The sequence below is a fragment of the Eschscholzia californica genome, unplaced genomic scaffold (assembly GCF_041429995.1).
Source record: "Eschscholzia californica isolate CP2 unplaced genomic scaffold, dmEscCali1.0.p SCAF_3, whole genome shotgun sequence".
Taxonomy (NCBI): Eukaryota; Viridiplantae; Streptophyta; class Magnoliopsida; order Ranunculales; family Papaveraceae; genus Eschscholzia; species Eschscholzia californica.
The window spans coordinates 49,164,760-49,177,642 of NW_028238420.1; the positions used below are offsets into that span (position 1 = coordinate 49,164,760).

At 36.5% G+C, this 12,883-nt stretch overlaps 2 protein-coding genes across 3 annotated transcripts; both read right to left on the reverse strand.

Moving 5' to 3' along the window:
• Positions 1 to 1,067: 1,067 nt before the first annotated feature.
• On the reverse strand, positions 1,068 to 4,402 carry LOC147551252 (Mitochondrial substrate carrier family protein). Of its 2 annotated transcripts, none has more exons than XM_086666297.1 (9): positions 4,008 to 4,402; positions 3,751 to 3,855; positions 2,859 to 2,920; positions 2,543 to 2,779; positions 2,283 to 2,453; positions 2,094 to 2,143; positions 1,769 to 1,901; positions 1,644 to 1,681; positions 1,068 to 1,515 (listed from the first exon to the last, which is right to left on the reverse strand). In XM_086666297.1, exons 1-9 carry the CDS (start codon positions 4,063 to 4,065, stop codon positions 1,419 to 1,421), a joined length of 951 nt encoding a protein of 316 aa, XP_086522423.1. In that variant the 5' UTR covers positions 4,066 to 4,402; the 3' UTR covers positions 1,068 to 1,418. The 2 variants fall into 2 exon arrangements, with proteins under 2 accessions (XP_086522423.1, XP_086522424.1); XM_086666298.1 differs by having other exon boundaries at positions 3,751 to 3,844; positions 4,008 to 4,390.
• Positions 4,403 to 5,430: 1,028 nt separating this feature from the next.
• On the reverse strand, positions 5,431 to 11,899 carry LOC147551253 (protein BONZAI 3-like). The gene is made up of 16 exons (XM_086668755.1): positions 11,420 to 11,899; positions 10,218 to 10,265; positions 9,516 to 9,664; positions 9,361 to 9,409; positions 9,103 to 9,159; positions 8,666 to 8,845; positions 8,423 to 8,557; positions 8,082 to 8,143; positions 7,883 to 7,982; positions 7,639 to 7,753; positions 7,468 to 7,544; positions 7,230 to 7,367; positions 6,744 to 6,908; positions 6,546 to 6,659; positions 6,345 to 6,441; positions 5,431 to 5,945 (listed from the first exon to the last, which is right to left on the reverse strand). Exons 1-16 carry the CDS (start codon positions 11,588 to 11,590, stop codon positions 5,791 to 5,793), a joined length of 1,812 nt encoding a protein of 603 aa, XP_086524881.1. The 5' UTR covers positions 11,591 to 11,899; the 3' UTR covers positions 5,431 to 5,790.
• Positions 11,900 to 12,883: the final 984 nt, after the last annotated feature.

The window sequence follows — 12,883 nt, forward strand, 5'->3', positions numbered from 1 at the left end:
GTATTCATTGAAAATATCAATGGTAGAAGCGTAGAACCAATTAGAAGTTTTTATTGTATTAAAAGTAAATGGTAGTTTTGAAAATGTCATCATATAAGTAGTTAAATGAATGTTATACAAGGAAAATGAACAAACATGTTGAGACATATATAAAAGGAATAACACCCAAGCAAAATGAGACCGAGGGAGGGAGTAGTCATTTTCAGATTAAATGTTGGGTTTGTGTCTTTGGAGAAACAATGGATTTTGGATTAGATGTTGGCTAGCACAGGAATTTTCTTCAAATTGCCCTTTTGAAATTCTAAACAATATAATTAGCCTTAAAAGTTAAATTGCTCATGGAAAATTTTTTGATCTTGATATGATTGTCGTTTTACATGAAAGTTTTGAATTTTGCGCGATTTCCAAATTGGAGAAATTTCGTTCAAACTTCAAAGGGTAACACACGAATTTTCTTCAAAATGCGGGTTTGATGTCTAAACAATAGAATTCTTCCTTAGAAGTTAAAATATCTTATGGAAATATTATAGATTCCGACCAGAAATCATTTTACACGAACAATATGACTTCCGTGCAATTATGAGATCAGTTAAATTTCCTTCAAAATTCAAGCCCTAGTGCAAGATTTTTCTTCAAAAAGAGATTTTGATTCTCTTATCAACGAAATTCACACATAAAAGTTAAAACTACTTGTAGAGAAGTTATAGATCTGGATCGGAAAGTCATTTTGCACCACCTATCTGTATTTCTTGTTATTAAGTGTCTAAACAATAGGATTTGGACTTACAAGTTACAACTCCACATGGTGAAGTTAAGAATCTTGAGCGGAAAGTCATTTTACATAAACAGTTTAAATTTTGTCTAATTCTGAAAGCGATAAATTTCCTTCAATATTTAAAGGGTATAACATTCATTTTCTTCAAAATGTGGTATTGAATGTTTAGATAATGGAATTTGGCCTTATAAGTTAAAAATCCTCGTGCAGAAGTTATGGATATTGATAAAAAAAAATCATCTTATATGAACAATCTAAATTTTGTTTTATCGTTTTGAATGTCTAAACAATCTTTTTATGTTTGAGAAAGAAGTTATATATTGATTAATGTGCGGAGAGAGCATTTAAAGTATCAAACATATAGATAACACTGACTTTCAAGAAAACAATAAAACTGAAAAAAGTCAACCTTTGAAAATTTTAGTTGACAAAGCCCATGAATAAATTAGTGTCTTGGCTTTTACAATTATTTGCTCAATCGAACTGAAACTATCTTTAGACATTCTCGTTTTTCGGTCCTTTCATAGTGGCCACCATATATCAAAAGGAATGGCAGTTCCTAAGTATAAAAGGATTGTATTCTAAACTTTGTGTGAGGTATGCTCCTATAAAAAGGAAAGATGAAATGGGTACACCTTGGGAATCACATAGCCTTTAACCCAGCTAGTTCCCGCAACTTCTCGCAGACAATAAAGGTGATTGTAGTCTGTGGACCTAATCTCGCAAACATCGCAAAACCCCTGGAAGTTTCAAAACATTAGTCTCCTTCATACTATCAATAGAGAGGGAAAAGGGAATCCTACGAATCTCTTAACTCTATCAGTCCAGGATTTAAGTATCTCAGTCTAGTAGACTTGTAGAATCTTACCCTTTATATAGTGCCCGCGGTCCTTCTGTGCGTACAACCTGAAATCACGAATTAGAGAATATAAATAAGGTAGTCCAATCATGTATTAAAAAATTTATAGCTTTGAGTGGAAATAGATTCTCTACCTGGTATGCACAGTCAAATCCATTTTTGTAGCTTCCACTGGATTTAGATTCTCGTTGTAACATGAGACGTGTTTTAATCATATCCACAGGTGCAGTTACAAGAGTGCTTACTGTTCCTGCTATGGTGCTTGAGCTTCACTCAGCAAAGAAATAGAATTAGTTCTACTGGAGGAGAAACAGAAATTATGATTTGGCAAGCTCGTCGATAAAAACGAAAAATAAACATGTGCTACGCATGAGAAGGAGGCAAAAAACATGAAGATCCTACTACTTAAAAATATCATACGGAAGCAGATAACAGAGGTACGCCTGAGCTGTACTTTACATTAGATGTAGCGGAAATCCTTCTTCAAGAGGTGTCCACCGAATCAGAGCCTATTCAGATAAAAGTGAATAGATAAGACAACTCAAGTATAAATGGTACAGTAATAAAATTGGAAAAATTTATTAACTCTAGATACTAATTTGTACATATCGATACTGAAATATAGCAAGCTAAGAAGTTGATATGAACCTGCTTCGCCTCATCATAAGTTGCGAGCTGTGATGCAGTCAGCGCAGCAGCCCTGGCCATAGCAGGGCCAACCCCTTTCCAAAGGGCCTTTATTCCTTCTTCCGAAGCAATTTTATGTGCTTCTCTAATTGCTCCTCGTCTTCCCAAATTAGGATTCATTTGCAACCTTACCTGAAAATCGTATGCAATGATAGAGTCAGATGGGAAACTTACTGCACATCTATATTAGAAAAAAAAAGCTATTTGAGGCGTAAATTGACCTTCAGAACTTCAGCTGGATTTGTAAGAGCAGTTGCAAATGCACCCGAGAATGCCCCTGATGCAATTTTAACAAAGATATTGGACGTTCCAACTGCCCATTCACATACATACTTGGATGGCTCATATAACCCCAACCGAAGACCTCCATATAGAACTGATCTTGTTAGTGCAGGCGTTAATCCGAGATACAACGACCTCGGTCCTTCAATTTTTAGTATTTGACCAAAAAGCTTTCCCTGTGATGGTAAAGCATCGGAACAACTATAAAAACTAGAGGCACATGTAACAAATGGGGAAAAGGGTTTTAAGAAATACCAAACCAGCTAAGGGCCCTTTCTGGCCAGCAAGCTGCATTTGCAGTCTAACTTTGAGAACATCTGCAGTCAAAATTAAACATAATAAATACTAAGTCACTAATCTAAACTAGAGATTAAAGAGAAAGGAGAATCAACGAATGTAAATTTCCCGGAGAGGAGGACAGAGAAGAGGGACAAAATGCAGATGGTGATGACTGATGACGCCCTCCTAAAGAACGAGGCACCCATAAATATATTTGAAATTTTGAAAGTTCTATTGGGGACTCTCTCAGAAACGCAATGACGATATTTTGAGCTTAGGTGGTATTACTTTTTTTTTTTCTCATTGTCTGAATCTCTAACTCGTGTAAATCAATTGGACCAAAAACCAAATAAAATCACCTATCCAGACAAGTCAGAGAAAAACAAACCGTTCGAGATTTGACTCTAGTCAAATTAGACCTCGAGATCGATTTCAAATCTGACTTACAAAAACAACAAACAATATCGTGGTCTAGCATCCATGAACCAATAGAAAGAACCTCCAATAGTTTTTGTACCAAAAATGCAATAACTAATGTTAAATGAAGTTGTCATAGGTACCCATGTCTTCAAAGTAAGAGTCCTCAAAATGATTTCATAAGAGTAACCTAATCTCCCCACACGATTGATTAAAAGCGCCGAGAATTGTCTACTATGAGTAATCATAAACCATGGCAATGTGGTACCTGAATTAAAGTTATCAGGACTTCTGGCATCGTGTATTGCCTAGCTTAAGCTTAAGAACTCAAATTCAAAATAACTTACTGATAAATGTCATACCTTGACAACTAATACTTAAAAATTCACAACTTCAAAAGGTCTAAACCTAGAAACTGAAATTAAATTAAGAGAAAGGGAATAAGAAAAACCTAAAGGATGAGTGAAGCCAGTTGCAGTAGTAACAGCCATTCCACTTGCTCCAAAATGATAACCAATATACGACAATGAAACCTTCTCCTCCACCTTCAGAAACCCTAAATTCAGAAATTTAAAAAGAGGGAAACGAATTCGATAAATTCCAATCTCAACGAGTTAAAAGAAGATCAAGCAACAATGAAAGAAACAAATTGTTTATAAGAAAAACCCTAAGATTAAGTCCAATGACAATGAGGTAGAGAGAGAGTACCTGAATCTAGGGTTTTAATGGATCCTGATGAAGCTGAAGAAGAGGAGTTCTTTTCCATTTCAATGTTAATCAATGAATGTTAAGCTGAAATTCAGTTTTGAGAAAAATTGGGAAAGCTAACGTTGCGTAACTAACTTTTCTGTTGAGAATAGTAGAATGAAAATGGTACGTAATCTCTTTCTCTCTCTCTCTACTTTGTAGTATCTCCTTTTGATTGACTGGTCGGATCTGTTGACATTTTATCAACGTTCCGATGAACGGAATATTCGTCACTCGCCCCTAAATATTCTAAACTTCCTAGATTTCGGGAATGAAAATGAAAAGACCCATCTACGCTCCTGTCTACACGGGCATTGCTTAGCCAAAAATGAATGGAGGACTCCCAAGCATACTCCAGGAGGACCAGGACACACTCTGCAGCTGAGGTGGCTAATAACATAAAGGGGTATTTTAGTCTTTTCATAATTTGAAAACTTATCCTTTTAGGGGAAGTCTACCACGGAGTCTCCCTATGACCCTATCATCGTTGTTACTTAGGTGACAAATAAGATATTTTACTCTTCTTGCATTTGTCAAAAGACTAAATACACCTTGTTTTATTAACGAGGGTCGCTAAGGGAGCGTACCAGGGGATCCCTGTATCAGTGTCTTTTCGTGAACCGATCGGTCCGATCTGAATGACCCCAGCGTTTCGATCAACATATAATTTTTATCATGGTGTTGACTAAGTAGACCTGACCTTGGTGGGCAAAGAGCCCTGAGCTGACGGGTACTTGAGTCATTAGTGGCGCCCACAACTTAAGACCGAGTTTTGTCGTCTGACTTGAGTAAACGAGTCGGGTGGAGGCAAAACCTATTAACCACCTGTCTGCCCAAACTCGGCTCAATATAATATTAATTGTTAAGTTTAACCAACAAGATATGATTTTTAGACCGAATTCAAACGTTAGACATTATTAGAGGTCAAGGTGACAAGTAACTTGAACATTTCCGATGAAAGCGCTATTTTAGGTTGTCCTTTAGAGGCAGACTACTCGAAAAGCCTTGTCCTTTAGAGGCTGACTACTCGAACTACTCGGCCTTCAGAGCAGGCTCAGAGCCCAAATTTTCCTCATTTGTCGACATGGAGTCTGTCTAGGGCAGAGGCGCCCACCCACCGACCCATTTACCACCCCTTGTAAGAGCATATGTGCCAACACTTCAACCATCACAAACCTCTAAAACTCTAGTAGTACTTATAAAGCATTAGTAAATATAAAGGATTCTCAGTTGCACCTTTACTTACAAATTAAGATTGATCGGAAACTTAATTAGGTTGTTCGTAAATTAGATTAGTAAAACCGATAAACAATACCATCAAAACTTAATACGAACCTCTCCAAAAAACTTGAAAAAAGAAAAGAGAAACCATTGACCTATTGGCTTATTGGAAAAGTAATCCAAGTTAGATATTCTAATGTTCTCCGTGAATGGGGGGATATCAAGTTTTATATACATTGGTTTCCTAGGTCACTACCAACAAGAACACATCTTCTAGCTAGTAAAAGAAAAACATGAAAATATCTTTTAAATCGTTTGGTTCCAAACTATCAAGTAATTCTTCATTGGAAAGTATTTTGTATTTTTTAAAAGGGGCTGCCTCTTAAGTAAAAGACCAAACTTGACTCACATACTAGACACGAAAAAAAAACCTGTACAGAAAGTCTGTGTTGAGCTCTGTATATATCGACGAAGTCCTGAGACTGGAGTCCACCAACTCTTCCATTTACTTAGATATTTAGATTCAATATGTTTGGTAGCTTGTCGGAGGGTGTTGCTGTCCAAGTGCAGTTTGAGCTTCATTCACAAAACGAGGGTTAATGCCTCTGCTCCTCATGTACGTCAAGAATTGTGCAGGAAGCTCTTCCAAGAGTGCTTGAACGATGGAGATTTGTCCACCTATTACACATACGAAGATGAGATCAGATAAACGAAAACGATTCAACTACAACTCGAGGATTGCAATGAGACACGAAAACAAAATATTATTCTAGCTCATATACACTAAAGATCGATAAACCCATCCTTCAATTTTTCAACTGTGAATCTGAAGTTTACGCTTGCCGCGAAAGACCTTTCAGACCTGGTTGTAACATCAAGTCTTACTTATGATCTAGGCCTTTTTTATGAGTTCGGCAACTAGATTGGTCTAGTGGAGAAACCTAGGGTAATTTAGGACATCCCATCTGAACAAAACTCCGCGCCATGTACTAAAGATCAAGTAGAATGAGATTGATTTCCTAGGTTTCACTCAAGCGCCAAATGAGGAAGCGGATTTTGTGAAATGTAAGTACTTACCCTGTACTTCACGCATTGGAACAAACTGTACGATGTCACGTGTAGCTACTCTTCCTGTGGAACTTTCTAGCCGCTTCCCATTATCAGCATCTAAAATCTACTCAACCAAATATATATAAAGCATGAGAGGAATTTAACACTTCCATCGCCATTGATCGATATATTTTCATGAAAATACTTCATAAGGATATAATAGAATACCTCCATTGCTTTAAAATCAGCTCCTCCAACTCCAACGATAAGAATCGATAGGGGTAAATCAGATGCTCTAACTAAAGCATCTTTAGTTTCCTGAAGATCCGTAACTACTCCATCCTAGAATGTTGAGTTCAATTATCTAATTGCTCCAGTAAAAAAAATTAAGGTTCAACAAAATGATATGCAAAAAAGAAATTTTACCGTGATTATTAACAAGACGAAGTATTTGTTCTGGTTTTGTGAGAGGGACTGTGTAGCAATATGTGCAGCTGTGTTAATTACTGGACCGAATAAGGTGGGTCCAGCAAGAGCAACACTTTGCAAAACACTTGAATAGGCAGATAAAATACCATTAACTCCTTCCACCTACAAATTAGAGAAAAGAAATCATTAAGATATAGTAAGCCAGATTTATTTGAATCCCTTATCTGTTCACTTTTTCGCTTCGATAAGAAAGCATCATTTGATACACAACAATAGACCTGTTCATTTGGCCAATTTGCTTGATCTATAATTTTCAATAAACATTAGTGAAAAAGAAAGCGAAGAGAGGTGAGTTGGTATAAAGCTTCAACAAAACTCTTCTGAAAATAGTAGAAAAAGACGTGGTGCAAGTAGAAGTAGATGTTGCGCATTTAGTGTCGAATACAAGAAAAATAGTAAGAGGTGACAATCAAATCTTCATACCTCAGACATGGTCCCACTTCCATTCAAATTGAAACAATGTGATATTCCACCAGTCGCCAACTTTCCTCCAAAACCCCAAGCAGGAAAACGTTTATCATAATCATAGAACTGTATGACCTCCCCGACCTCAAATATTGCCTGTCACCAAGTCAGGTTTCATGTGTTTATTTAGGAAGTTGTATTTAAAGGATAAGACTCAGTTTGACTTAACCAAGAGGTGAATGAAGCAAGAAGCTACCTGCTGGTAGGCATTGAATCGGCCTGAATGATCAATATAATGCAAGGAATCGGGGGAACGAGGATTGCCATTTGAAGCTGGACAACAAGAAAATAACAAAGTGTTAGCTATACAAGTTGAAACAAGCAAACTACAGGAAAGGTAAGTTTCTAATCTCGAATATGAATGTACCTGTGAAGTCAACAGCAACCATGAAATTAAGCTCAAATCCACTAGATATGTAATCTAAAAATGTATATTGTGTTTTTTCAAGAAACCTTTCAACATATAATTGAGACTTCAGCATCTGTGGATAATAATTGGAAAAAACTCTGTATAAATAAGTTCCCAACTATGGATGAAGAGTAAAGAGAACAACCAGAAAAGTAACCGAGTAACAGGTGAAAATCCTTTTTAGAAACCGTAGGACAGTTACCTTCATATGATCTGGGCGGTGAGAAGATGGGACATGAAAATTTGCTCCAGTTTTCTCATTGTAAAGTTTTTCCAAGTCTGCCACTGATTTCTGAAGTTTACTGATAAAGAAAATTGATGAAAGTTAGACTTCATAAACCCAGGAGGCAGGAATATGAAAAGAGGTATATCATGAATGAATCCGAAGTCTCAAGGATTACCCAATTAGTTCATGGTTCCCACTGTCATCGAAATCATAACACTCTATGACTAAAGGGTTATCCTGCATATATTGAAATGAAGTAAAACTTGAAAATCAGACAACTTTTCGACACCAAGAACTTGCCACAAGCAGTTTATGTAACACGAACTATGACTGAACATGAATCTTTTTCTATGCCATAGATCTAAGTCTAAAATTGCCATAAAGTCTTTCTAGATGGTAACTTGATAGCAAGCTTATCTAAGTAGACAAAGTGAATATAATTTCACACTGTTCGGGCAATGATCTCTCTTTACTATTTAGAATAATGTTCGCATAATTGAAAAGTCAAAAGCTTGCCTTGCTTGCAAATTGTTGCCCCGACAAGCATACAGGCTTCCATGTTGGATTTAAGTTGTTGTTGATCACTTCCGTTTTACAAATTGGGATATATTCGCCACTCTCAACTACTCTTGATATCCTTAAGAAAGGATCCTGCGAGACAGCGAGAGGAAGGGGAAAAAAATTAAGTCGTGAGCTCGTGTGTTATTACATAATCAAATACATTAGTATCAAAAAGGAAGTTGTCTCAAATATGCATACACTTTTCGAAAAAAGGTCCTTGTTTTCCAATTGAGAACAGCGGAATACAATATCCACTGCTTGCCTTGAAGTAATTGTTTCCTCCGCATGGACTGTAAGGAATCCTATATTCTTCATTCCACCATGACCATTTTTACCTTGAATATTAAGTGTCAAGCTCTTACTCTGCTTGGTAACTATCTGGCTTGAACAAAGATATAATAATGAGTACATGACAATAACTCAAATGCAATGCTTTCATGGAAAGTCAAAGTAATTCAACACGCGCGATTATGAAAACATATTTCATGTTAGAAAGGTGCATGCAGAAATACCAACGTTTCAATATGCTTAAAAGTCTTAATAAACAGCTAATAATTGATGTGGTGGTATATAATACATGATTGTGTCATGTGATGGGGTTTTCCTGTTAAATCTATGAAATCCCAGCGGCTTACTTCTGATAGAACACAGCTAGTCTCTCCAATGAAGTCTTGCTCATTCAACTTCAGCATCTGCCAAAATTCAAAGCTTAAGTTTAACCATCAATAGGAAAGAATAATATAAAACTACTGTCTCAACTAATGGGTATTAACAAAGCTTAAACCGGTATTATATAGTCACCTAAACAATGAAATAAAATTAACAAAATCGAAATACTTTCACTGGTGGAAGAGTACAAGGGTAAGTGGGAAAAGATGTATGAAATCAAATACCTTCACCGGTACATTGTGAAACTTAGTGTCGACATCAAACACACGGAATCTGAAACACCATAAACACAACTAAAACTGTTGAAGTAAAGAAAGGATAAGATGAAACCAAGTGGGAAACACTACAGCTAGATCATATGATAATGAAGGGATCTTACACCAACGGCTGAACAATCTCAAACTGATAAGCAATTGCAACTTTTTGAATCCAAACAGGATCCAATGTATTCAAAATTACTTCTGTTCGACCGATTTCCTCAAGTACTCCATCTCTTTTCTTGGCATATACTACAGCCATAGGGTCACTCTACAACAAAAGAAAAAGCATTCTATCACAATGACAATCAAGAAGTGTATCGTATCAGACTAGATTTTAAAACAAAGTTGGAATTACAATAAAATCTAAGTGGTGACAGACTGACAGTCATATCCTCAAAAATAAAAAATACCCTTGACCAGATTGCATGTGAAGAAAATGTTATAGTTTCAAATATTTTAGTTCTTAAAGAGCACACTATATTCATCTAAATAAAGTTGGATGAGATTCATGAGGATCAAGTATAACTTCCACTTTTTAAACAAAAACTTATTCATACAAACAATGAAGTAATGGAAACAACAGAAACAGAGAAAGAATATGATGTAAAACAGTTGGGAAATAACTACAAAGAGACACTATGGATAATGGTTAAATGACGATACAAATAATTCCGCCCAAACCCCAAAATGGAGTCAGTAACCAGATTATAAGAAATATATTACCAAACCATTTAATTGACAATGTCAATGTCATTTTTATAGATCAACAAGATTACGTGGTCTACATATTCAATTGCAATCTTTGTGAACGAAAAAAGTACCTTTGAGAGGATGTCCATGTCACGTAACTTTGAAGCAGAAATTGACAGCTGCAACATTCAAATAGGCAAATCATTATGTTATAGGAAATGGTAATGGTGATAATATTGCAGCATCATTTGTGCAACCATTAGTTTTTCCCAACATTAGAACACATTACTTAGTATATGTTCTCACAACTTAGTCCTACACTCTTACAATTTCCAAAAACTTGATCACCGCCACGTAGTTGCAATTGTATTTGCAGTATAGAGTGTTAATCCATGTTATTATCGTAAGTCAAATTACAACCTTCTTACTTTCAATCGTTCGGACACATGCCATCTTAAATCTAATTATTAAAAATCCAAATATTATTAAATTTTAACAAATAAAATGTTAGATGATTGCAAGCCAAGTTTTTTATGATTCTCTAGATTCCCTATCTCGAAGTCCCACCCAAGGAAGTTCATCTAGATAAATGACATGAATTTAAAGAGCAATACACATTTTCTTTTTAAAAGACAATATTGTTAAGATGCCCAAAGCAACAAAAAAAAAGGAGGAGGAGACCCAACTCAAAACAATGTTGATGCTAGAAGCGCATCTGGATTAGACACAAAAGTATGCATATAAGTCAAAACTAATTTTCTATGTTTCAAACAAACAATAAATTCCACCACCTCTTGGTGTAGTGGTTGGACACCCACTCCGCAACCGGAAGGCCCCAGGTTGATCCAATGGAAATGAAAACTCAAAATTTTTTGCACTTGGATACAGATAACGTAAATATAGATTAGATGGTCTTTACGACTGAATGACATTTAAGGGTTGATATATCATATATGACCTTTTAAGGGATCATGATGTCTTAAAATAAGGTTTTTATAGTACTTATTCAATTCATGAATCGTGATGTATCTTTGTATTATCTCTTCATGATATATCAATGACTTGTAATGACTCTTGCTTCCATCTAAAAACTAAAAACAACATTTTATTTAAAAAGTATAAAAAGCAGACCATTTGTCAAATAGAAGTCCTCCATTAAAAACAAAAAGTCAATCACTTCACAATAGTTTGAGGATTATGAAGTAAATAAACTATGAAATCACCCCTAAATTCATGAATACTAACATTTTGTCCCCATGAGAACAATTCAAAGTTCACGAAACTTAGGTTTAGGGTTTTTTGTAGTTGTTTAATAAAGGGGTGAAGTGGATACCTCGAGTTGAGTGTAGAGACCATGAAGACCTTGAGATTGAAAGAATAAATTAACAGCGTCGTTTTGTCCACCGGTATCAACTTCACTGTTCATTGTGTATGGCTTCTGTTGAATCCCCACAACCCCAATTGCTTCTCTACCTCCCTTCGTATCAGAAAAACACCCTCCCATCTTCTTTCTCTCTCTAAACTCTCTCTCTCTCTCTCTAAACTCTTTCGCTCTCTCTCTCTCTCTAAGACTCTAACAGGACGATCAATTTTTTTTTTTTTTTGTTGAAAGATAACAGGACGATCAATTGGAAATAAGATAGTATGAAAATCAGAGTAATTAGGTATGAAGTATAACGCGTTTTTCTTTTATTTTAGTTTTGGTCGTGTGTCGTCGATGTCAGTTGGCGGGTATATCGTAGTTTGTTCCTTTGTGGGGCTTATGGAACTGGCATGCTGGTAGGCCATATCAGAAAACCTTTTTGGTTGACCTAGTTCCTTCCCAAGCCTCAGCTGGACCTATGTTTTGAGTTCGGCTTACCACGCCCGGCCCGGTACAAGCCTGGATTCAGGCCGTTTTTTTTTTCTTGCCTTTTAAAATGGCCAGCGTTTTTGGGGGAATCAAAATGGTTTCCTCGTGAGTGGAAAATTTTAAAAGGGAATATGTGAAATTTTGGAGATTTTTCTAGGAAACAAATTTTAAGGAGAAACAAAACATTTCTTCTTCCTCTTCTTCTTCTTCATCATCTTCAACTCCGACCACCAACTCCGGCCACCATTTCCGGCCACCACCTCCGCCCACAACCACTACCACCATTTTCTTTTTTTGTTTCTTCCTCTTCTCCTCACTCTCTCTCTTATAGTTCGTATATCTCAATCTCACAGTCTTTCTCTCCCTTTCCTCCTCTCTCTCTTACAGTCGACGTCTCTCATACAGTCGACGTATCTCATACACAGTTCCGGCAAAGGAAAGCTTTTCCTTCGCCGGAACAAAACCTTTAGGAGGGTTTCGGCTAACCCTCCTCGAGGGTTTCGTGGGTCGGTCGGCCACAAAACATTTCGTGGGCCGACCGACCACGAATTCTGAAACTACAAGAGATTTAGGGAGAATGAAAGTGAGACCGAGTATTAGGGTTTGGTGATCGGAGAAATCGAGATACAATGAGAGAGAGAGAGAGAGAGAACGAGCTAAAGTGAGAAAGAGGTAGTGAGAGCGATAAAGAGAGAGATAGGAAGAAAGAAAGAGGGAGAGAGAGAGAAAGATGCAATGATGATGGTGGTGGCTGGATTTTTGTGATGATGGTGGTACCGGATTTTGGTGATGATGGTGGTGGCCGGATTCCGGCGACTCTTGCCGGAATGGAGAAGAAATGGTCAACAAATTTGTTTTCACCTTAACAATTAGAAAATATACTGGTCCACTGAAGTTGACAAGTTTTTGACAAAGTTTTCACACCCTGAAAACTATTTTGATTTC

Bases quoted from the DNA above. Each gene is read 5' to 3' on its own strand.
- LOC147551252 (XM_086666297.1), bottom strand. From the start codon at position 4,065: ATGGAAAAGAACTCCTCTTCTTCAGCTTCATCAGGATCCATTAAAACC. The intron at 2,921-3,750 runs GTTTTTCTTATT...TTTTGACTGCAG, and splicing joins TGGCTTCACTCATCCTTTAG to ATGTTCTCAAAGTTAGACTG. The intron at 2,144-2,282 runs GTTCATATCAAC...TTATCTGAATAG, and splicing joins CTTATGATGAGGCGAAGCAG to GCTCTGATTCGGTGGACACC.
- LOC147551253 (XM_086668755.1), bottom strand. From the start codon at position 11,590: ATGGGAGGGTGTTTTTCTGATACGAAGGGAGGTAGAGAAGCAATTGGG. The intron at 8,144-8,422 runs GCAAGCTTTTGA...CAATATATGCAG, and splicing joins GGCAACAATTTGCAAGCAAG to GATAACCCTTTAGTCATAGA. The intron at 5,946-6,344 runs GTAAGTACTTAC...TATGTGTAATAG, and splicing joins TCCAATGCGTGAAGTACAGG to GTGGACAAATCTCCATCGTT.